The 24,213-nt window shown below is 39.1% G+C and overlaps 1 protein-coding gene across 6 annotated transcripts in view; it reads left to right on the top strand.

Annotated features, from left to right (window-relative positions):
- The first annotated feature begins 11,158 nt into the window (after window positions 1-11,158).
- The window catches only part of prpf39 (PRP39 pre-mRNA processing factor 39 homolog (yeast)), a 37,876-nt gene continuing 24,821 nt past the window's right edge, over window positions 11,159-24,213 (top strand). For 5 of the 6 annotated variants that reach the window (XM_072271056.1, XM_072271084.1, XM_072271095.1 and 2 more), the window contains exons 1-6: window positions 11,159-11,239; window positions 14,202-14,662; window positions 18,101-18,226; window positions 18,921-19,039; window positions 22,099-22,266; window positions 22,963-23,125. In XM_072271056.1, coding sequence (XP_072127157.1) covers window positions 11,227-11,239; window positions 14,202-14,662; window positions 18,101-18,226; window positions 18,921-19,039; window positions 22,099-22,266; window positions 22,963-23,125 — 1,050 coding nt within the window. In that variant the 5' untranslated portion in view covers window positions 11,159-11,226. Of the gene's footprint in view, window positions 11,240-11,303; window positions 11,526-14,201; window positions 14,663-18,100; window positions 18,227-18,920; window positions 19,040-22,098; window positions 22,267-22,962; window positions 23,126-24,213 lie in introns of those variants that run through there. The other variant, XM_072271066.1, reaches the window with a different exon arrangement.

The raw sequence follows: 24,213 nt of genomic DNA, 5'->3' as shown, positions 1-24,213 counted from the left end.
AGGACTAGAATGTAAAAGCAAGGATGTAATGCTGAGGCTTTCTGAGGCATTGGACAGACCACACTTGGAGTATTGTGAGTACTTTTGGGCCCTTTATCTAAGAAAGGATCTGCTGGAATTGGAGAAGGTTCAGGAGAATGATTCCAAGAATGAAAGGGTTAAGGTATGAGTAGCATCTGGACCTGTACTCGCTAGAGTTTGGAAGAATGATCTTTGGCCACAACCAAAGTCATGGAGAGGTTGTTGTTATGTGGCCTACGTGATCCCACATAGGTACCAGCTGCTATCACTCTCCCTATATCCAACTGCGCGAGGCTGCCATCAAAGGACTTTTACGGAATCTGAGCATTTCAGGATTATTGTGTCCCGTTATATGGACCTGTTGGACTAACTCCTGAGAGCGTCAATATGGCCCCAGTGATGGAGAAATTAACTAATGAAATGACAGCATTACACGATACAAGCTGAGCCATTAAAGACATTATAGCTGAAATGGTGGCAATTCCTACTTGGAAATCGATTGGCTGAGAAAGGTGATACTTGTACTATCATTGGCCAGGAGTTTGCACATATATTCCTCATATATCAGAAAACATCAGTGACTTGGTCATAAACATTCAGTTGGAAGCCGACAAGGTCAGAAAGATTGGGCAGGAATTACACTGTGTCCTATCTTTCACCTTGTGGACCCTTTAACAGACCTCACTTCTTCCTGGGAGATTGTGGCGGCTCCATTATAAAGTGGGTAATGGGAGACTTACTCCTGTTAATTGTGGTATTTGTTTTAATCTCTTGCCCAAAATCATTCTGTGGAATGAAGGCCCAAAGACCAGCCACCTCCATTATGGTCAAACAGGCCTCCTGCTGCTCTGTGATATTAAGCCTTTGACAAGGCTGCTATTATTCTTTGCTGGATAAGAGTGTGGAAGTTGCAGCAAGGCAAGTGTTAAGATAATGTGTTGACAGACATAGTTTGTAGACATTGTACAGTTACTTAGCTGAACATGGTTATCTAGCAAAACTTGAATCTTGCGAACTTGGCTCTCCTTTGCATGGCTATGCCTTTCAAGCCTAGGAACCAAGGTAATCAGGCATGTCCAAACAAGTTTAGGATGCTAACAAAAGCCAGGTGGTATTTACAAGCTATTGGATAGTTTGTTTTACTCATTCTCAATTATTATTTATCTTCAATGCATTGATTTTATTGGTTATTAACACTTAAAATATGTATTTTGACACTTTTAAATATAGATGACCTGGATAAGGAAGTAGAAGGGTGGGTTAGTAAGTTTGCTGATGACACAAAAGTTGGGGGTGTTGTGGTTAGTCTGGAGGATTGTCAGAGGTTACAGCGGGACATCGTTAGGATGCAGAACTGGGCTGAGAAGTGGCAGGTGGAGTTCAACCCAGATAAGTGTGAAGTGGTTAATTTTGGTAGGTCAAATTTGAAGACAGAATAGAATATTAACGGTAAGATTCTTGGCAGTTTGGATGATCAGAGAGATCTTGGGGTCCGTCTCCATAGACACTCAAAGCTGCTGCGTGGGATTGAGTTCAAGAGCCATGAGGTAATGATACAGCTAAATAAGACTTAAGTTAGAACCCACTTGGAGTACTGTGTTCAGTTGTGGTCACCTCACTACAGGAAGGATGTGGATACTATAGACAGAGTGCAGAGGAGATTTACAAGGATGTTGACTGGAGTGGAGAACACACCTTATGAGATTAGGTTGAGTGAACTTGGCCTTTTCTCCTTGGAGCATGGGAGGATGAGAGGTGACGTGATAGAGGTGTTTAAGATGGTGTGTGGATTGATCCTGTGGATAGCCAGAGGCTTTTTCCCCAAGACTGAAATGGCTGACATGAGGGGACATAGTTTTAAGGTGTTTGGAAGTTGGTACGGGGGGATGTCAGAGGATAGGTTTTTCCACACAGAGTGGTGGGTGCATGGAAGGCACTGCCAGTGACAGTGGTAGAGGCAGATAGAATAGGGTATTTTAAAAGATCCTAGGTAGGTACGTAGAGCTTAGAAAAATAGAGGGCTATGTGGTCAGGAAATTCTAGGCAGTTTCTAGAGTAGGTTACATGGTCGGCACAACATTGTGGGCTGAAGGGCCTGTAATCTGCCATAGATTTCTATGTTCCATGTTCTATATAGATTTAGCAGTTCATCAGGAGGCTCTTAAAGAGCCTTTTTATTTCTGATTTCTACTATGTGCAGTTACAACATCAATTTATTTTTAATATCCATGTCCATGATTGTGTGTTCAATTGTATTTTTTACCTGAGCTACAGCACAGAACAAGCCCTTCCAGCCCAGCAGCTGCAACACCCAGCAACCCACCTTACTTAAGCATAATCACAGGACAACTTACAATGACCAATTAACCTACTAACCAAAACGTCCTTAGAATGGGGGAGGAAACCCACGTGCTTCTTACAGGTGACATCAGAACTGAACTCCGAACTCTAATGCCCTGAGCCATAATAGTGTTGTGTTAACTGCTGCACTACCGAGGCACCCCCATTAGATTCCTGACCACCATTTTCTTGATATCACTTTTATATGCTATATTATTCATGTAAAACCTAACATAGGAACTAATGACTTATAAATTCCTGCAGTAATTCTGATTAAATATTATTTAATAGCTCAAATTCAAGTTTAATTATCATCAAACCATACATGAATACAGCCAAACAAAACAGCATTCCTCTGGGACCATTGTGCAAAACATAAACAGCACAAGGCACACAGCACATTCAAGATGGGAAGCATATTTACAGTCACACAAGAAAAAAAATATATATATAGCCTAAGTCCCTGAGTAACAGGTCCCAGAATAACAGAATCCTAGTTGCAATTTATTGCTTCCTAAGGCACTTTGGTTTTGTCCTTCTGATTTCACACCATCTGGCAGTGACTCCCTTAAGGTACTGAATTCAATTTTCCTACTGCCCCTTTAGAGATTGAAGTCACCTCTTCAGACTCTCTGTACTGTCTCCAAGGCTTTGAATTTAGCCACAACTATTCTGAGTCAGTCAAACACTGGCCACACTTATTGAGCTTATATTACTGTCCATTCCTGTTGTTATGTCCTTCAGAGTTTCTGAACTGCCTCCACACTGCATTGCAGATCTCTCTTAAATCAGCCAACTAGTGTTCTTGATTTGATGATTCAGTGCTTCCACAGTAGATGCCAAGTTCTTCTGCAGAAATACTGGAGTCTTACTGTTTCCACTAATGGCACAGAAGTTTCTGAAACTTCTGGAAAATGGCTTTCTCCTGCTGTTCAGATTCCTCTGAAAAGTTTGCCCTCAAGGCTTGTGAATAGTTCCATTACTTGGACTCAAACCAATCAAAGTGGGCTCAGTTATTCATTTCCTTTGGGTCATATTTCCCTGTTTGAATTTTCCATGCAGCTTGTTACTTCCCTTTATCGGAGAACTCCTGATCTCACAGTGACCTTTGCAGATGGTTTTTTAGATGACTCTATTAACATTGCATTTCATTGCTGTTATGATGCAATATCAACTTCACTGTTGACCAGTGGCATAACAGACATGACCAGCACTTGGCACCAGACACCACCCCACACTGCTAACTGTCACCTCTACGGAGATGTGATTCTCACTTACTCTCAGTATTTTGTTTCTAAAGATGTGTTCTTTGCTAATATTACTCAGACCCTTTGCAAACCAACCTCCAAGAATATCAGTATCAGAATTGGGTTTAATATCATTGAAATATGTTGTTAAAAAGTGGTTTTGTGGCAGCAGTACATTGCAATACATAACAAACTATAAAATGCAACAAGAAATATATATGTATTAAAAATGAAAATTAAAAAGTAGTGAAAAAGAGAGCAAAAAATTGAGGTAATGTACATTGTCTATTCAGAAATCTGATGGCAGTGAGGAAGAAGCTGTTCCTAAAATGTTGCCTGTGTGTCTTCAGGCTCCTATACCTCCTTGATAGTTGCAATGAGAAGAGGGTGTGTCCTGGGTGATGGGCATCTTAATGACAGATGTTACCTTTTTGAGGCATCGCTCCATGAAGATGTCGGTGATGTTAGGGAGGCCAGTGCCCGTGATGGAGCTTGCTAAGTTTGCAGCTTTTTCCTATCCTATGCAGTGACCCCTCCATACCAGACAGTGGTGCAATCAAATAGCATTCTCTCCATGGTACATCTATAGAAATGTGCAAGAGTCTTTGGTGTCTCCTCAGACTTCTAATGGAATATAGCCACTATTGTGCCGCCTTTGTAATTGCATCAATATACTGAGCCTAGGATAGATCTTTAGAGATGTTGGCACTTAGGAACTTAAAACTGCTCACCCTTTCCACTGCTAGTCCTTGATGAGGATTGGTGTGTGTTCCCTCAACTTCTCTTTCCTGAAGTTCACAAACAGTTGCTGCAACATCATTCAACCAGCTGATCTATCTCACTCTTGTACGCCTTCTCGTCACTACCTAAAATTATGCCAATAATAATTGTATCTTCTGCCACACAGTTGTGAATGTAGACAGAAAGAGCAGTGGGCTAAGCACACCTCCTTTAAGTGCACCACTGTTGATTTTCAACAAGGAGGAAATGTTATTTCTGATCTTGGTAAGGAAGTCAAGGTTCCTATTACAGAGGGAGGCTGGCACAGGTTTTGGAGCTTGTTGATTAGAACTGAGGGTATGATGGTGTTAAACACTGACCTGTTATCAATAAACAGCATCCTGACATGGGTATTGCTATTGTACAGGTAATCCAAGCCCAAATGGAGAGTCACTGTGGACCTATCATGATGGTGGACAACATGCACCAGGTCCTGGTCCTAGCTTAGGCAAGAGTTGATTTTGGCCAAGACCATCCTCTCAAAGCACTTCATCATAGTAGATATGAATGCAATTGGGTGATAGTCTTTGAGGCAAATTACTTGGGCAGCGTTAAGACTGTCGCCCTTTTGAAGCATGTGGGAACCTCTGACCACAGCAGTGAGAGAACAAAGATGCCTCCAACATTCCAGCAGTTGGTTGGCATGGGTTTTCAGTGTTTGACCAGGTGCACCGTCAGGGCCTGACGCCTGGCAAGGGTTCACCTTCACAAAAGCTGCTTTGACATCAGCCTTGAAGACAGATCGCAGGGATTTGTACATGTGGAGTTCTACTCTTCCCTTTGAAAGCATGCATAAAAGACATTTAGCTCATCCAGGATAGGTTTTGCCTTGTAGGAAGTAATGGCATGCAATCCCTTCCTCGCTCTCAAAACAGCCTTCCGTATGTTATACCTGTATTTGTAAAGTTCTGGATCACCAGTCTTGAATGACGTAGATCTAGCCCTTAGCAGCCTATGAATCTCCTGATTCATCCTCTATTTTTGGTTTGGGTATGTTCAGTATGTACCCGAAGGCGCACATACTCAACTATGCAGATCTTAATGAAGTTGGTGACAACTGTGGTGCATTCATCCAGATCCAAAAATTAATCCATGAATATCGTCCAGTCCACTGACTCAAAGCAGACCTGTAAGTGCTCCTCCACCTCTTCTTTTCTGGATCCTCGCTACTGGTGCTGCAGTCTCTGTCTCTACCGAGAGTAAAAGTACAGCCAGGTAATTGGACTTTACAAACTGTGGGCATGGGATCACATTCTTATTCGCCATCATGTTACTTTACCAATGCTGTCAGCCAAAATGTCTCATTTTTTAGTACCATCTCTACAATAGGTGCTGTCCTGCACTCTCCCCTGTGCATTAAGTCTGGTTTACAAAATATTTTCATCTTAGTTTTCCTATCTGCCAGTAAGCAATGCCTAACCTGGAAGTTACACAATTGTGCCATTGTCTTTCATCCAGCCATTTATTCACTGTCTATTTCTACTCATACTATGTTAAACAGTCTTTTCAAGGTTTTTAATTAATCTTCATGTTAAAATTTTTTAGAAGATTAATAGATTCACTGGTAGTCCCCCCCCCAAACCCCAACAACAGCAACAATATCACCTTCCATTTCTCATGTGTGGGTTTGCTTCTCTGTGCTTTGCTGCTACCCGCACATCAACTGTAATTTTGCTCTTCAGGGATGCTTCATTTTCCTTGCAAAGGTCAAATGCTAGAGTTTGCTCATGTCTCTCCAACCTGCTGTCATCACTCTACCAAGAGAACAGCTTTCTTAAATGTTTCTTTCAACCGGATTCTTGTTCCTGTTTCTCAGTGGTTACAAGCTCAAGGGTGGTCACTGGCTATTGAGTCTGTTGCCATGGAGAAAACTCCAAGGTGAGGAAAAGTCCAAACCAAGAAAAACTGACGCTTCATTTGGTGATGAAAGAGAGTTCAGGTAAGATATCAGAATTAGGTTTATTATCACTGGCCTGTGTCGTGAAATTTGTTAACTTAGCAGCAGCAGTTCAATGCAATATATAGTATAGAAGAAGAATAAAGAAATTACAGTATACATATATTGAATAGATTAAAAATTGTGCAAAAAAAAATACTTTAAAAAGGTGAGGTACTGCTCAAGGATTCAATGTCCATTTAGGAATCAGATGACAGAGGGGAAGAAGCTGTTCCTGAATCGCTGAGTGTGTGCCTTCAGGCTTCTGTCCCTGCAACCTGATGGTAACAGTGAGAAATGGGCATGCCCTGGGTGCTGGAGGTCCTTAGTAATGAACACTCCCTTTCTGAGACACTACTCCCTAAAGGTGTCCTCAGTGCTTTGTAGGCTAGTGCCCAAGATGGAGCTGACTAAATTTACAACCCTCTGCAGCTTCTTTCAGTCCTGTGCAGTAGCTGCCCCCCATACCAGACAGTGATGCAGCCTGTCAGAATGCTCTCCACAGTACAACTATAGAAGTTTTTGAGTGTATTTGTTGACATACCAAATCTCTTCAAACTCCTAATGAAATATAGTCACTGTCTTGCCTTCTTTATAACTACATCAATATGTTGGGACCAGGTTAGGTCCTCAGAGATCTTGACACCCAGGAATTTGAAACTGCTCACTCTCTCCACTTCTTTCTTTTTAAATCTTTTTATTGAATAAGTATACAAAGGGTAAGCCATAAAGGCACTAATACACTGTTAGAATATAATAAAATTACAGGAGATATTAATACAAAAAAAAGATACAAACAATGTAATTTAAACATAACATACTAAGGTAACATAATAGTATACTAATTTTTATATATATATATCAATAGAGAAAAGGAAAAAAAACCCCAAAAAAACCACCGTGCAACTAACTAAAAGCAAAGCAAAGCAATGGGCTAACTTGAAACCAAACAGAGTTAAAAAAACTTAAAATCACGTCCTCAATCCCGACCTCCATTAAAAACAGTAAAAAAAAACAAGAAGGGTATATAAATATGGAGCAAAAAAAGAGGAGAAAAAAAAATTACATTAAGTGAAAATATTGAATAAAAGATCTCCAGGTCTGTTCAAATTTAGGTGAGGAATCATAAAGATTGCTTCTAATTTTCTCCAAATTCAAGCATAATATCATCTGAGAAAACCAAAAAAAGGTAGCTGGAGCATTAAGCTCTTTCCAATGTTGTAAGATACATCTTTTCGCCATTAAAGTAAGAAATGCAATCATTCTACGAGCTGAAGGGGAAAGATTACTGGAAATTTTAGGTAGTCCAAAGATAGCAGTAATAGGATGAGGAGAAATATCTATATTCAATACCTTGGAGATAATATTAAAAATGTCTCTCCAAAAAGTTTCCAGAGTAGGACAAGACCAAAACATATGAGTTAAAGAGGCTATCTGCCCTGGACATCTATCACAAAAAGGATTAATATGAGAATAAAAGCGAGCTAATTTATCTTTGGACATATGTGCTCTATGAACAACTTTAAATTGAATTAGGGAATGTTTAGCACAAATAGAGGAAGTATTGACTAATTGTAAAATCTGCCCCCAGTCATCCACGGAAATGATAGACCCCAATTCCTGTTCCCAATCTACCCTAATCTTATCAAATGGAGCTTTCCTAAGTTTCATAATAATATTATAAATTATAGCCGATGCACCTTTCTGACATGGATTAAGGTTAATTACAGTATCTAAAATGTATGTAGGAGGAAGCATTGGAAAAGAAGAAAGTATAGTACTTAGGAAATTTCTAACTTGTAGATATCTAAAAAAATGTATTCTTGATAAATTATATTTATTAGATAATTGTTCAAAAGACATAAGGGAACCATCTAAAAATAAATCCAAAAACCGTAAAATACCCTTAGTCTTCCAAATTTGAAAAGCACGATCCGTAAAAGAGGGAGGAAAAAATGTTACCTAAAATAGGAATCGCTAGCCCAAATTGGTTAAGATCAAAAAATTTCCTGAATTGAAACCAAATACGTAAGGTATATTTAACTATTGGGTTAGATACCTGTTTGAGGCGTTTCAAATCAAAAGGAAGAGAGGAACCTAAAATAGAGCCAAGTGTATAGCCCTGAACAGATTGTAATTCCAATGCTACCCATTTAGGAATGGATAGTATATCCTGGTCAAGTAACCAAAATTTCATATGTCGAATATTAATTGCCCAATAATAAAATCTAAAGTTGGGTAATGCTAAACCTCCATCTCTCTTAGCTTTCTGTAAATGTATTTTACCCAGTCTCCAGTTTTTATTTTGCCAAATAAATGAAGAAATTTTTGAGTCAACTTTATCAAAAAAAGATTTTGGAACAAAGATTGGTAATGCCTGAAATATATATAGAAATTTTGGCAAAAAAACATCTTAACTGCATTAATATGACCAATCAAAGTTAAATATAAAGGAAACCATTTAGATGAAAGTTGAGTAATATGGTCAATTAAGGGTAAAAAGTTAATCTTAAATAAATCTTTGTATTTACAAGTAATTTTAATCCCAAGATATGAAAAATAATTATTAATCAATTTAAATGGAAAGTTATGATATAAGGGAAGTTGTTTATTAATCGGGAAAAGTTCACTCTTACTAAGATTTAATTTATAACCTGAAAAGAGACTAAATTGTGCTAATAACTCTAAAACAGCAGGGATGGATTTTTGAGGATTAGAAATATATAAAAGTAAGTCATCAGCATAAAGTGATATTTTATGGGACTTTAAGCCCCGAGTTATCCCAGTAATATTTGGAGATTCTCGAATGGCAATTGCAAGAGGTTCTAATGCAATATCAAATAATAAAGGACTAAGAGGACAACCTTGTCGAGTGCCTCGAAAAAGAGGGAAAAAAGGTGAGCTTAGAGAGTTAGTACGGACCGAGGCCACAGGAGAATGATATAACAGTTTGATCCAGGATATAAATTTTGAGCTAAAATTAAACATTTCAAGCACCTTAAATAAGTAAGGCCATTCTACTCTATCAAAAGCTTTCTCAGCATCTAAAGAGATAACACACTCAGGAACATTTTGTGAGGGGGTATAAACAATATTTAACAGTGTGCGAGTGTTATAAAAAGAGTAACGACCTTTAATAAAACCCGTTTGGTCTTCCGAAATAATAAAAGGAAGTACTTTTTCTAATCTGTTTGCTAATAACTTAGGAAAAACTTTAGAATCAACATTTAATAAAGATATTGGTCTATAAGATGCACATTGAGCAGGATCTTTATCCTTCTTTAATATTAGAGAGATTGACGCTCTATTAAAAGATTCGGGAAGTTTACCAAGTTTTAATGAAGCCTCGAAAACCCTACAGAACCAAGGGATTAATGAAGGTGCAAAACTCTCTCCACTTCTGATCCCTCTGAGGACTGGTATGTGTTCCTTCGTCTTACAGGTCCACAATCAGCTCTTTTGTTTTACTGACGTTCAGTGCCAGGTTGTTGCTACCAACACATGACATGGATGTTGCCAGTCACCAGCAGTGGCCTGCACACACTTTGCCAGCTTATGTGCTGCCCTGAGATCTCAATGGTGAAAGATGATACCCTCACCCTGGGCTACCCAGCGCCAGCAAAACCTCAAGAGTAAGGCAGCAGGCCCCTCTGTCTGCCCTGCTATTCAATATGATCCATGCTGATGCCAACTCCCCTTTTGTGCCAGTGGAATGCAGGCAGTATTTTTCAACATAGTTTTCTTCTTGCACTCATCAACAAAAGTATCATATCTTTTGGCTAATGGGCCACAGTGAAAGATCCCAAGTCATTCTTATCACCCATGCGCTATGCTGGAACATCAAGTAGGTCGAAAGTTAGAGTATACAGCACAGAAACAGGTCCCATGGCCCACCACATCCATTAAGGATCCAACAAGAGACTCTACAATGATCCCATTTACCAGTGCCTGGTTCATATACCTTGGCAATTCAAGTGACATGGTCTTTGTACTCGGTGGACTCCTCTTGTTCCAAATGAATATCTTGAGTGTTCCAGGCATACAATGTCCTCTCATCCTTTCAGGATACCCCAAAAGTGCTTTACAGCCATTAAGTATTCATTCTTTTTAACTGACACATTCATATATTAATACATACTAGAACATTGCAAAACAGCAAAATAAAACTTGCTTTATGAATCATTGCTTAACCCCTTTGGAAATTGTCATCGAGACAGAGGAATTTCAGTCCTGTTTGCTTTTTCCCTTCTTGGGATAGTTGTTATGACATCTTACACAATCATTCACCAACGCCTCTAAATTCTGAAGGGGCTGGATTACGCATATCTGCACTTGCGTCCTACAATGCAGCGAGGCCACCAGATTCAAAAACAGTTACTTTCCCCAAGCAGTGAGGCTAATCAAAACATCCACCCACTAACCCACGCCTCCAGACCACCAGTCGCCGCTATTATTCCTGTCAGTCACCTTATGTACAAACACTCCTGTGCCTAGCGTCACTTTATGGACATACAATTAATCTATGTATATAGCTATCTTAAGTATTTACTGTATATTCATAGTTTTTTGTATTATTGTATTCTTTATCTAATTGAGTTTTTGCTTGTGCTGTATCGGATCCGGAGTAACAATCATTTATTTTTCCTCTACACGTGTAGACACTGCACGCTGCATTTTCTGGTGTTGTTTTAATGATATATCCATTGCAATTTCAAGAGGTGAACACGTAAAGCTGTTTTTAAATTTACTTTTAAAGTCCAATCATCCTATTAATACGGTAGTTGCGCAGCTGGGGTAAGCGAATCAGAGTCGGCTGCCCTGTGACGTGAGGGTGATGTCAGAAGGCGGGCGGGGTTTCGGGCGGAGTGCGAGTTCCGAGCGGCCGCAGTGGAGGACTGCGTTATGGCGGCCCGAGGTGAGTGTTGGCGGCGAATCCTGGCGGGAAGTCGGGCCGAGCGACCCTGGTGGCGCCGGCATCTGCCTCCGCCGCCCCTTGTTCTCGCAGGTTGGCTGCGCGCCGCTCGCGTTGCTGTCGGGCCTGACTGGAGGCCTAATCTTGGGACCTGTAGCAAAGGTACCAGACCAGGCCCGTGTTGAGTCCCGGATCCTCGCGAAGCGGCGAAATCCTTATGTGGGCTGCGCCTGTGTTTAAATATACCAGATCTCCGGCAGCCCAGGGTCACCCAGCTTTTACTTTGACTGTAAGGACACCTGTTCCTTGGAGTTTTGTATTTAATTGTTGAAATGTCTTCACCTAGTGTCATGTTCCACAAGGTGTAACGAAGCACAACTTTTAAAACGTTGTCCTTTCATTTCCAAGGCATTGTAGTAAGTTTACAGCACCCTGTTTTACAAGGACCACCGTAGGCAGAGGTTAGTATCAGGAATATCGCCTTAAAAGTTATGTTCTAGGCACAGAACATTAGACTGACACGCCAGAGGGTTATTGGGGAAATGCTTAGTTTTCAGGAGTGCTGTCTTCCGAGTGGGACGTTAATTAAGACGTAACAGAAGTAGGCCATTCAGCTCATGGAGTCTACTCCGATTTGATCATGGCTGATGGATTTTCCCCCTCAACCCCGTTCTCCTGACTTCTCCCTGTGACCTTTGACGTCCCTATTATGATTATGAAGACACGTAGTTCTTTTATTGTCATTTAGTAATGCATTCATTAATCATGATGTTTTAAATATACCCAATGATGTGGCCTCCACATCTCAGTTCTAAAGCGATGTTCTTCTATTCTGAGGATGTGCCATCTGATCCTAGACTCTCCCTCGAATGGAAGCATTTTCATTCTATCGAGGCCTTCCAATATTTAGTAGGTTTCAATGAGATCCTTCCTCATTCTTTTAAGTTCTGGTGAGTGCTGGCCCAGAGCCATCAAATGCTCCTACATCTCCTAGAAATGGATGCTAGCATTTCATTTGCTTTCCTTACTATTGACTCAACCTACAAGTTAACCTTTAGGGAATCCTGCATGTGGATTCCCAACTTCCTTTGTACCTCTGATTTGTTTTTTCTCCCCATTTAGAAAATAGTCTACACTTTTATTCTTTCTACTGAAGTTCATGACCATACAGTTCACTACCCGGTATTCCCTCTGACACTTTGCCCATTCTCCTAATCTGTCCAAGTCCATCTGCAGACTCCCTGCTTCCTCAACACTACTTGCCCACTTATCCTTGCAAACTTAGCCAGATCATTAATGTATAATCTGAAAAGTAACGGATCCAATGCTGACCCCTGCAGAACACTAGCAGCCAACACATAAGTTGTAAATTTTACTCATTTTCTCTCCCCAATGTGTTTTATTGCATATTTCTACTTTTTCTGTGTACGTGTTTCTGTGTAGTTTGTTTTATTATTCTTTAAGATGTATTTGATCATTCTTGGTCTAAAACCAGTGTACTTGACTGAAACACAACAGCTTCTATACTGTTTAGATTAATGGAAGTTGAATGTTTATTACATCTGATAACTACCATTAACAGCACAAACTGAACACTACAATTCTTTAAGTAGTTACTGCACACAGGGAGACCATGTAGCTCATCATGTCTGTGGTGCCTCTTTCTCCTGGCTTGTAAGTTTTGCTTTATCAAATAATCCATTCCCTGTAGAAGTTTACAGTGGAACCTGTCACGTTGGCAGGCAGTGCATTTCAGATTCCAGCCATATGTTGTATTCTCTCTCTATACCTGTGACCTCTCGTCTTCAACCATTCCATCATCCACTCTGTTTCGACCCATCATTATCAAATCTTTTCTCAGCCTTTACTAAAGGAAACGGTCCCAGGCCCTCAAATTTACCCTTGTAACTATCATCCCTCATCCTAGGAACCTTTCTTGAAAATTATTTCTGTAACTCCCTGATGGTTTTGCATCCTTCCTATAATGTAGTGACTGCAATTGAACACCATATTCCAGTCATGGCTGAATAAAAGTCTCTGCTTTTGTATTCTGTGTTTTTATTGATTTAAAAACCCCAAATTGTGTATGTCTTGTTAAACCTGCCCTGCTTTTTTAACGGTACACTTACCCTTGGGTCTCTCTGTTCCAGCATTTTTTTTGAGAACTTAAGGTAAACTGTGTGTCATTCTTTCTACCATACCGTGCATCTCTGCCCATTCCATCAGTCTGCTTCCTTCTGCAATCTATCAATATCCTGCTCACTGTTCAAAAATATAAGCAAAGGTTTCTCATTCAGTTCTCTTCAATCCCTTTTTGCCCTCTTGTACACCCTGCAAATTTATATTAAATGTTTCAGTTATTGACATTAATGCTACTTTGAAAAAGATTTTTCCCTTTATGTCCATCATAAAAGTAGTGAAACAATGCATAGTTTCTTATGTCCATTGAAAGGAATGGTGCCACCAAAAGATGCCTGTCTGAATTGTTTGCAGACATTATTTTGTCTAAATCTGTGGAATATCTTTGTGTTACTCGAGGAAAATCAACAAAGATATTTTATACATACTTCCCAATAATGAATCTTATTGGGATTGCCATTAGTTTTCATTTAAAGATAAATGTAGGATTGGCATCAAAATTTCTAAAATTGTGGATAAAATGCATTCTCTTAATCAAAAATAAGCTTCTAGGCCTGAGCAATGTTGAAATGTTGCTTCCAACATTGAGTGATCTTGAAAAGAGAGTTTAAAGAAAAACAAATATTAATGTTGCACATATTTCAACTCTGATTTAAATGCCATTGATTTATGGTAGTTAGTAAAATAGTCTTATAACTGAATTAATTTGCTTTTTTCTGATGGGAATTATTAGCGATAGGTTTGTATTTGTAAACCAAAGAGAGGACAATTTGAATTTTGGACAATTGCTTTGTGGTATGATCAGTGTCTCTATCTACCTTTTAAGGCTTAAGTGAGACAGCATCGTCACCAAGTGATGGACTTACTTCTACTGATGAAAGTGACTTGTATAAAAATGTCTCCACCGCAAGCAATTCTCTTCCAAAAGAGATGCTCATGCCAAACTCTCAGCCTTCTGATACCCATGAGACCTCAACTTATGAGCCACAAACTTTAGAAAGTGAAAATGAAGTTATTGAACAGGAAACCAGTATGGAGCCCTTTACAAATTTGCCACATTCATTAGCAGCGCAAGTAGAATCTCCTGAAGGTTCAGCATCAATGGACACTGAATCTCAGGCTGAGAACTCTTCCCCTGATCGAATTGTTGACGATGTAGAAAATGTGGGACTCAATGACTCTGAGATTTCCTTTCCTGCGGAATATGAAAAGTTTTGGAAGGTGGTTGAGGACAATCCCCAAGACTTTACAGGTTGGACGTATTTGCTGCAGTATGTGGAGCAAGAGGTGAGTAAATTATACAAAATTTTTTTAAATGGTTAAAATACAGTGTGTTGTCATCTTTACACTGAAAACTTAGTTATGTAACTATCAGAATTTTTATTGCTGGTGCTAATAACAGTTCCTATCAATTGAAAAAATGTGGTCCATAGTAAACTAGATGAGCCTCCAGATCCAGCATTTTCGTTGCATCACTGTAAGATTTACAATGAAGATTTCATTATGGTTCACTGCTGAGTCTTTTGTTGGTAATTTCAACCATAAGACGAATTGGAGTAAATTTGGGTTATCTTCTGTGTCAATCTTTAGAGGTTTGTATGTGAAACAATAAATTTGAGAGTTTCTGTGTTAAAATAGTTATAGGTATTTGTTCTATAGTTATTTGGGTTTACATTAAAGCTTTACAATTTAGATTAAATAACTATAGAGATCAGAATAAATCTTTGTATATGCAGTTCCCAAGTTACTTAAGTGTTCTATCAATAAGCCTTTTTCCCATAAGTCAGAAATTCTACAGCTACCCATATTATATCACTCCACATGCATTTTCTATAATTTCATTTTATCAAATATCTTTTGAACTTGCCTAATGCTCTGCTTAATTAAACTAATGGAAGGTATAGTGGATCCAGTTGTTAATGAATACCACAAAACTACTACTTAGTATAATAGTAATAATAATATCTTGAAAAATGCTTTGAAATTATTGGACATATTTACAGAATGTTGGATTCTTCCTGAGTCAAGTCTTCTGTAATCCAGAAAGTTCTTGGACTATTAACTCTATCTGGTGGCTAGGAAATAGAGATCATAGGAAAAGGAGGAGGATAGCCCTTAACTCAGGAGTGGCGTTATCGGGGCCCTGTCATGACAGTGTTTCCGTAGCAAGCTATTCTTGTTTTTAAGAGGCCGAGTTGCTAGCTTGACGCTTAACCCGACTTGGATTTGAACTCGGGAACCTTCGCTCCGGAGTCCGGTACTGATGTTATTGTGCCACCAAGCGGGATGCAAATAGAGATCATGTTCAATGTTAATAATTTGATATTTCTTTTAAAAAATCCTTTTTTTTTGTATAGCTGATTATAATAATAATGCTGTGGCCGGGTGTAGTTGAGGGAATTGCATAATTGCTTTGTCAGTCAAGCTCAACCCTAACTAGATGAGATTTCAGCATGTATTTTAAAGTCCAATATCCTTCCTGTTATAAACGCAAGAGATTCTGCAGATGCTGGAAATCCAGAGTAACACACTCAAAATACTGGACAAACTCAGCAGGTCAGACAGCACCTAAGGACAAGAATAAACAGTTGACGTTTTGGGCCAAGACCCTTTATCAGGACTGGAAAGAATGGGGGAAGAAGCCAGAAAAATGTGGAGGGAGGCTGAGGAGTACAAGCTAGCAGATGATAAGTGAAACCATATGGGGAAGAAGGTAGGTGGTTGGGGTGGTACAGTGAGAAGCTGGGAGGTGATAGGTGGCAAGGAAAAGGGTTGAAGAAGGAATATGCCAAGTGAGGAGAGTGAGCCAAGGGGGAAAGGGAAGGAGGAGGGACACCAGAGGGAAATGATAGGCAGGAAAGGAGAGGAGATGGGGGTGAAATTACCAGAAGTTAGAGGAACCAATGTTCATGCTGTCAGGTTGGAGACTATCCAGACAGAATGAGGTGTTACTTCTCCAACCTGAGAGTAGCCTCATCTTGGCAGTAGAGAAGGCCGTGAGCTGGCATGTTAGATTAGGATTGGGGATTGGACATAAAATGGTTGGCTATCAGGAGACAACAGGAATTCTGCAGATGCTGGAAATTCAAGCAACACACATAAAAGTTGCTGGTGAATGCAGCAGGCCAGGCAGCATCTCTAGGAAGAGGTGCAGTCGATGTTTCAGGCCAAGACCCTTCGTCAGGACTAACTGAAGGAATATCAGGAGATCCTGCTTGTTGCAGATGTAGAGAAGATGCTTGACAAAATGGTCCCCACAATCTACGTTGGGTCTTACCAATGTTGAGGAGGCTGCAACAGGTACAGTAAATGGTCCTGACAGACTCACAGTTGAAGCATTGCACCACTTGGAAGGACTGTTAGGAGCCCTGAATGGTTCCAAGGGAGGATGTGAATAGACAGGTGTAGCACTTCTTGTGCTTGCAGGAATAAGTGCTGGGAGGAGATCAGTGGGGAGGGGCAAATGAACAACAAGGGAATCACAAAAGGAGCAATCCTTTGGAAAGTGCAGAGTGGTGGGGGTGGGGAGTTAAAAATATGTTTAGTGATATCCTTTTGAAGATGGCAGTGGTTGCAGAGAGTGATTTGCTGGATCAGGAGGCTTATGGGCTGGTAGGTAAGGACAACAGGATGGGAAGATGGGGTGAGGGTGGATGTCTGGGAAATGGAGGAGATGTAGATGAGGGCAGCATCTTTCATGTTGCATGCTTCAGAAGAAGTTACTGTGGTTTCTCTTCCTTATTGTTAGCCATAAGCATTTCTGTAACTGATAAACACTATTATACAGTGTTTATACTATTACACTATTATACATTAAAAACCAGACACATTTACATTTAATTTGCACCAGCTGTTGGCTTGTATGTTTTTCTGATTTTTAGCCCAAATATCTGCCGATTGCTTTCATGCAATAATCTGTTTAAATAAATTTTGGCGTTCTAGAAAGCATTTTTTTTTAAAAAGAAGAAATTAGAGTGAATTGACTAGATAAAGTTGTGGGATAAAATCTGTCAGTCTGCATTTGCTCACTTTTTATTGGCTGCAGAATTTTTGGAGGATGTTAAACTGCACTTTATGTATATTGGTTCATTCCTTACTATCATTACATTCTTGGTGCATTCAAGATTTAGTCCAATTAATGCAGTCTTTCAGATAGCAACCTCATTCTTTAACAGGCTGTCCAGATTTTGTCTTGGTGGAAAATATGTTTTGGCATCCCAGTCGTTCACTCAGTTGTGTAAATCTGGAATTTAGGTCAACCCTTGCTCTGGAGTGAAAGTGCTCTGGATAGTTGAAGCAACTAACCATATCAATGTTTAATGTAAGCCTAGTGCAGAATACTCAGCTTGATTTTATGTTTGAATAAATTCTACTTCTTATTCACACTTTTGGCTTGACCTAAGAATTAAAAGATAATGGATTCTTCTGTGGTTGGAATGCAGGCTTTACTGATAACAGCAGTTGCTGTATTGAATTGTTGCTTATGATAAACTATTTAACTAGTTTAGTAATTTAAAAATGCATAGTTATTACATCAATTTACAAAAGATGCATCTCAGTGATTAATGTTGGTACACTGAATGGAAATCTGAGCAATTGAATTGTAAATATAACAAATCAAAATGCAACCACATAAATGAACTCAGCAAATGAAGAGGTGCCCGAGAGGTAACATTTGTGTATAATATGTTGAAAGTAAACTTAAAACTTTTTTTTATTTTACAGAACCACGTTCTAGCAGCCAGAAGAGCCTTTGATCAATTTTTATCTCACTATCCGTATTGCTATGGCTATTGGAAAAAGTATGCAGATCTTGAACGACGCCATAACAACCTGACAGAGGCAAATGAGGTGAATGATTTCTTGTGACTTTGTCCCTTTATTTGCATTTCACTTTTAATTTGGCCATGCCTCAGATTACTACAAGCCATATTCTACTCAAAAGACTAAAACAAACCATGTTTGTAAGAGGTTTTGAGATTTTGATTTTGGCTTTAGTAAATAATTTATGGTCTCATCCACTTTTTCAGAGTTAAAATAAAAGAAAATATTTTCCCTTAGCAGTTTTCAGCTAATGTCTTCTCTCTTTGTTAACAGGTTCATTAGTACTACAGTTTGTCAAGCTTTGCAGTGCAAATCAATGCAATTTAACAAGTAGGGCAGGGCTTTTCTGACAGTTTTACTTGGGTGCTATGATTTTAAACCCAATTATTTTTCCCTGTATTTACGTTCATGTTTTTGTTTTTGCTGAATTTTATTACATTTGTGGTTAGAGGCTGTCAGTGATGTTCTAATGGGTCTGTGCCCTATGGTCTGTACCCCAAGCCTGCCCTACCTTGTCAGAATGCAGGAGCCATCTCACACTCTGAAGATCAAGGCTGTACGCGTGGAGAGCAGAACATTGTGATGTTCTTACCACCCTCCACATAATGGTAATGGATGATTATTCAAACAAATTCCTGGAAAGTAACATTTTCAGTACAGACTCTGCTGGTGGTTTTTTATTACATTTATTTCAGATATTACTAGAAACTCTTTGTCACAGGTGTACCGACAAGGACTGCAAGCAATTCCTCTTAGTGTTGATCTTTGGCTCCACTATATCAATTTCTTGAAGGAGACCTTGGATAGTGACAATCCAGAGACTGATGCAAGAATAAAAAGGTAATATTGGAATCATACCTGTACTTTGGTATGAATACATGATAATTCAATTGGTAACTTTCTCTTGACTTTGTCAGTAAATTTCATTAGAATAAAAATTTAAGCTGGAAGTTTTACTTGATGATATGATTCTAAGTATATTAACCATCACCTTCATAATTCAGAATTTTGGAACTTGTCAACACAGGTCTTTCCTAGTTTCTTCGTTAGACTGCAAGGTATAAATAGGTCAGACATTTATGACCTTTGGTTATGAGATTGTTGAGTTTAGGTGTTTTGTCAGCAGCTTATGCTTGTCTTTCACAGTGAATTTTATCGCATTTAAGAACATAGGAAATAGGAGCAGGAGTAAACCATCTATAGAACATGGTTGACCTGGCCATGGACTCACCTCCACCTACCTGTCTTTTCAGATGACACTTAATTCTCCTGCTATGCAAAAAATTTTGTGTCTTAAATACATCTAATGAGGTAGCTCCCACTGCTACCCTGGGCAAGAATTCCATAAATTTGTAACTTGTTGCGGGAAAACTATTTATCTCCATCCTAAATCTCCACCCCTAAATCTTGAGGCTAGGTCTCCTAGTTCAAGTCTCACTTATCAGTGGAAACAATTTTCCTGTCTCTGTCTTATTTATCCCTTTCATAATTTTATGTTTCTGTAAGATTGCCTCTCTTTCTCTGAATTCCTGCAAGTATAGTCCTTCGTTATTAAGGCATGTTACATCCTTAGCAGAAAACATTCCAGTAACGTTTCAGATGAGGTTAGGAAGATCTGAATTCCTACAATTTAAAATTATTTAGGCTAAATAGCCATCTAGTGTAAATAACAATGAGGCCTCTAAACAACAGGGAAAAAATATCTCCTGCAGTTTCATTGGTTACTGGTGTAGAAGAGTGAGTGTTGCTGGAGATTGAAGAAGAAAAGCTCCCTTTGAAATGGAAGGAGAGAAGGAAAGTGTGGCTGGTGCTTTATTTATGTTGAGGATGTTAGAAATTGTGGAAGATAGACAACTGAAACTGTTGGCTGAAGGGGTAGCAGAGGAGGACAAGCAAAATAATCCCCTTATATCGGATGAGGATAGAGATGCAAGATGGAATAAAGGCTGGGGTTAGCATTGATGGGTTGTGCATGAAGTTTCTGATGCAGAGAGTGAATTATCACACTATGTGGGATTTATTTAATCATTTTTCAATCAATGCTATGTCAGTAGAGCGGCAGGAACTGATACCTGGAAGGCTTATCATGTCATGGAAATGGGCCCTTTGGCCCAACTGATCACTCCTGTTTGTCCCATCTGCCCACGTTTGGCTCATTACCTTCTCACCCCTCTCCTCCATGTTGCTGTCCAAATGCCTCTTAAATGTTGCACTTATACCCACCTCACCCACTTCATAAGACAATAAGACATGGGAGGAAATTAGGCCATTCAGCCCATCAATTCTGCTTCACCGTTCCATCATGGCTAATCCCAGATCCCACTCAACCCAATAAACCTACCTTCTCACAATATCCGTTCCTGCCCTGACCGATCAGGAAACTATCAACTTCCACCTTAAGTATATTCACGGACTTGGCCTCCACCGCATCTGTGGCAGAACATTCCACAGATTCACTACTCTCTGGCTAAAAAAAACTTTTTCTTCTGCACTAAAAGGTCACCCCCTCAATTTTGAGGCTGCGTGCTGTAGTTCTGGATACTCCCACTGTAGGAAGCATCCTCTCCGCATCCACCCTTTCTGGTTCTTCCAACATTTGAAAGGTGTCATTGAGATCCCCACATATTTTCTTAACTTCCAGTGAGCATAGGCTCAGAGCTGCCAAACACTCCTCATACGTTAACCCCTTCGTTCCCAGAATCATCCTTGTGAATCTCCTCTGAATTCTCTCCAATGACATTGCATCCTTTCTGAAATACGAGGCCCAAAACTGTTGGCAGTACTCCAAGTGCAGCTTGGCTGGTGTCTTGTAAAGGCTCAGCATTATCTCCTTGCTTTTATATTCTATTCCCCTTGATAAGTGCCAACAGTGCCTTTGCCTTCTTTACCATAGACTTGCATAAGGACTCCTAAGTCCATCTGCAGCTCTGAAATTTGAATCTTCTCCTTCATTATGATACATTTTCCAAAACTGTATTCCATCTGCCACATTTTTGTCCATTCTTCCAATTTTCTGTCCTGCTGCAATCGCATTGCTGCCTCAGCACTACCTACCCTTCCACTTATCTTCATATCATCCGCAAACCTTGCCACAAGGTCTGGGAGATCATTCCAGGTGCTCAGTATCCTCTGTAAAGAAGTTGTCTCTCAGGTCTCTTAAAAGATCTCCCCTTAAAAATCTCTCCCCCTTTTTGTATTTGTGCTGTCTAGTTTTGTTCTTTCAAGTCTTGGGAAAAGACTTTGACTATCCGCCTTATCTATACTCATGATTTCACAAACTTCTCAGAGACAAGGGTATCTAGGAAAGATAGATGCAGTTTGAGAGTCATGTTCAATGACTTGGGGTGGAATGAGATTGCAGAGATTGAGAGAGACTTCTGTTTTGAGTAGAGTGCCAGAGGAATAGGTATTACAGACCATGGCATAGTTTTATTATTAGTTTCTGGGCCTAAAAAAAATTGTAAAGTTGTCTGTCACCACCCATGAGTAATGTGATTTAATTAATGAAAACGACTTTGAGAAAATATTCAGAAATATTCCTGGATAGGTAGCAGTACAGTAATCAATTCCTTTTTTTTTATAAATATTTAAACTTCTCAATTATAACAGCTCTATTCTCTGATAATTCAGCTTATTTCTTTCTCAGATCCTCTTCAGTCTTGCCAATCAGCACAACCAACAGAAGGTGATGAATTTATACTTTGGCTGTGGCCAGAATCATAGGCAATGCTTGCTTCTGAAGTGTTTCTAAAATGAGCACAAATGGTTGCTGAAACTTTAATTCAATGTATTTTGACCATAAAGTTGTATCAATTAGGCACTTCAAAAAAAAAAAACAAGGCATGTGGAAACTTGTGGTTACAGCAACAAACTTGACAATTTCTTCTGTGTTCTTACAGTGTGTTTGAACATGCCGTGTTAGCTGCAGGAACTGACTTTCGTTCAGATAGATTGTGGGAAACTTACATTAACTGGGAAAATGACAGAGGAAATCTGCAAGAGGTGACAGCTATTTATGATCGTATTCTTGGTATTCCAACACAGCTCTACAGTCATCACTTCCAAAGGTAAGGTAGAAGAATCAAAACTGAAAACCATTCATATTTAAACTTTAAATGAGTTCCTGCTATTGAAAATATTCCTCTACTTTTTGAGGAATGAAAATACATGCCAGAGTAATAAGAAATACAGAAATGGAGAAATAAGAGCAATGTTAGTTAGTTACATATGGAAAGGGGACTCTTCTGTCCTGGCAAACCAAATTTAAAGGAGCCGCTGGCGCAGATTCCATCTTTTTTTAATGGTTTTTTGTTGCAGTTTATCTATGTTAAGAATTTTATTGCTGTGGACATTGTTGTATTATGTTGGGCTGTTCGTGAGTGCCAAATGATTCCACATTACAACAAATTCAATTTTTTAAATTCCTTTGTTTCATAACTGATACCATCTGCAAAAATCATTAAGAAATTAACTTCAAGAGCTGTGGTAAACCTCAAAATATTTTTTTTAAATTCTCCATATTCTTAGTAAATTAAAAATTGTAATAGTTTATTTTTTATTTTTGTGCAGAAATTCTACTACATTCAACAAAGGATTAAATGTGAAATTCACAATAAACTGAATTCTCAGGGTAGGAAAACTCCTGTAGTGTATCCCAATATTTTGCATTATAAACTAGAATTTTCTTTCCTAACTTTGTCTGGTAATAAAAGGCTTATTGTTTGGGGATACCCCATAGTGTAAATGTTGCTGCTGTTTTTCAGGTTTAGAGAGCATGTTCAGAATCACTTGCCTAAAGATTTGATCTCTCCAGAGGATTTTATTAAACTACGACATGAGCTGGCATCCATAAATGAACACTTTGACAGTGATGGTACTCCAAGAAGCAATCCAGCAGCTGCAATTGACATAAATGATCCTGCTCAAGTAATGTGAACTACATAGCAATTATGATTCATCAACAGTCTGAATGTTTTGGATAACTTTGAGAATTTTCAAATGCATGAGTGTAACTAACACACATCATTAGACATTGATTAAATAGTTAAACTTGTTCTAGTTTTTTTCCCAAAGTTCTGTTGTGCTACCTTAGCCATCTGACCCATCTTAGCCCAGGATCCTTGATTCCATTTGAAATTTCAAAGAGGGAGAAAATTAAATTTTTGTTTGTAGCCCTCATTTTAGCTTTATTAACAACAGATTTCTGGAAGCAATATCATCAGGTTTGATTGCGTCATTTTCTGTTTTTAATACAGACTTGCAGCATTTGTTCTTTGCCGACGTCGCCACTATCTGGCTCTGTACTGCATTCATAACACTTCTTCATACTGTAGGATTCTGTTGTCGGATTTCAGAATCTCTTTTTCAAGGATCGGGAACTCATTTTTCTCGATCCTTGAAGCCCCAATCTTTTCCATAAGTAACTAGAGAGACTATAATATGAAGTAGTAGGAATTATCGTTTGATGGTTGATTACTAGTCATAATTGTACCCTTCTTTGATCATTGGTCATGATGCCACTTAAGAAGTGGGCGGGGGGGGCGGGGGAGACAAGTAGGGTAAATTTTGTTTTCTTTTCCTGGTGTTACAATTCCTAAATATCAAATATGTTAGCAAATTATTTTTAGTTAGTGAATTAAAAAGTGTTTCAGTCACTGTTAGTGAAACTTGTAAAGAGGGTTCTGTGCATTTCAAAAGCAAGCAGATGGATTGGTGGAGCAGCTGAATTTCTTGTGATGCATGGTCTAGATACATAGGAAGCTTTCAGAACTGGATCTCTGTTTCAAGCAAGAGAAAATCTGCAGTTGCTGGAACTCTGTGGAGAACAGTACAGTCAACGTTTCGGGACGAGACCCTTTGGTAGGACTGGAGAAAAAAAGCTGAGGAGTATATTTAAAAGATGGGGGAGGGGAGAGAGAAACACAAGGTGATAGGTGAAACCTGAAAGGGGGGGGGTGGGAATGAAGTAAAGAGCTGGGAATTTGATTGGTGAAAGAGATACTGGGCTGGAGAAG

The sequence above is a fragment of the Mobula birostris genome, chromosome 1 (genome assembly GCF_030028105.1).
Source record: "Mobula birostris isolate sMobBir1 chromosome 1, sMobBir1.hap1, whole genome shotgun sequence".
NCBI lineage: Eukaryota > Metazoa > Chordata > Chondrichthyes > Myliobatiformes > Myliobatidae > Mobula > Mobula birostris.
The sequence above is the reverse complement of the archived record's forward strand: the minus strand, read 5'-3'. Positions and strand labels throughout refer to the sequence as shown.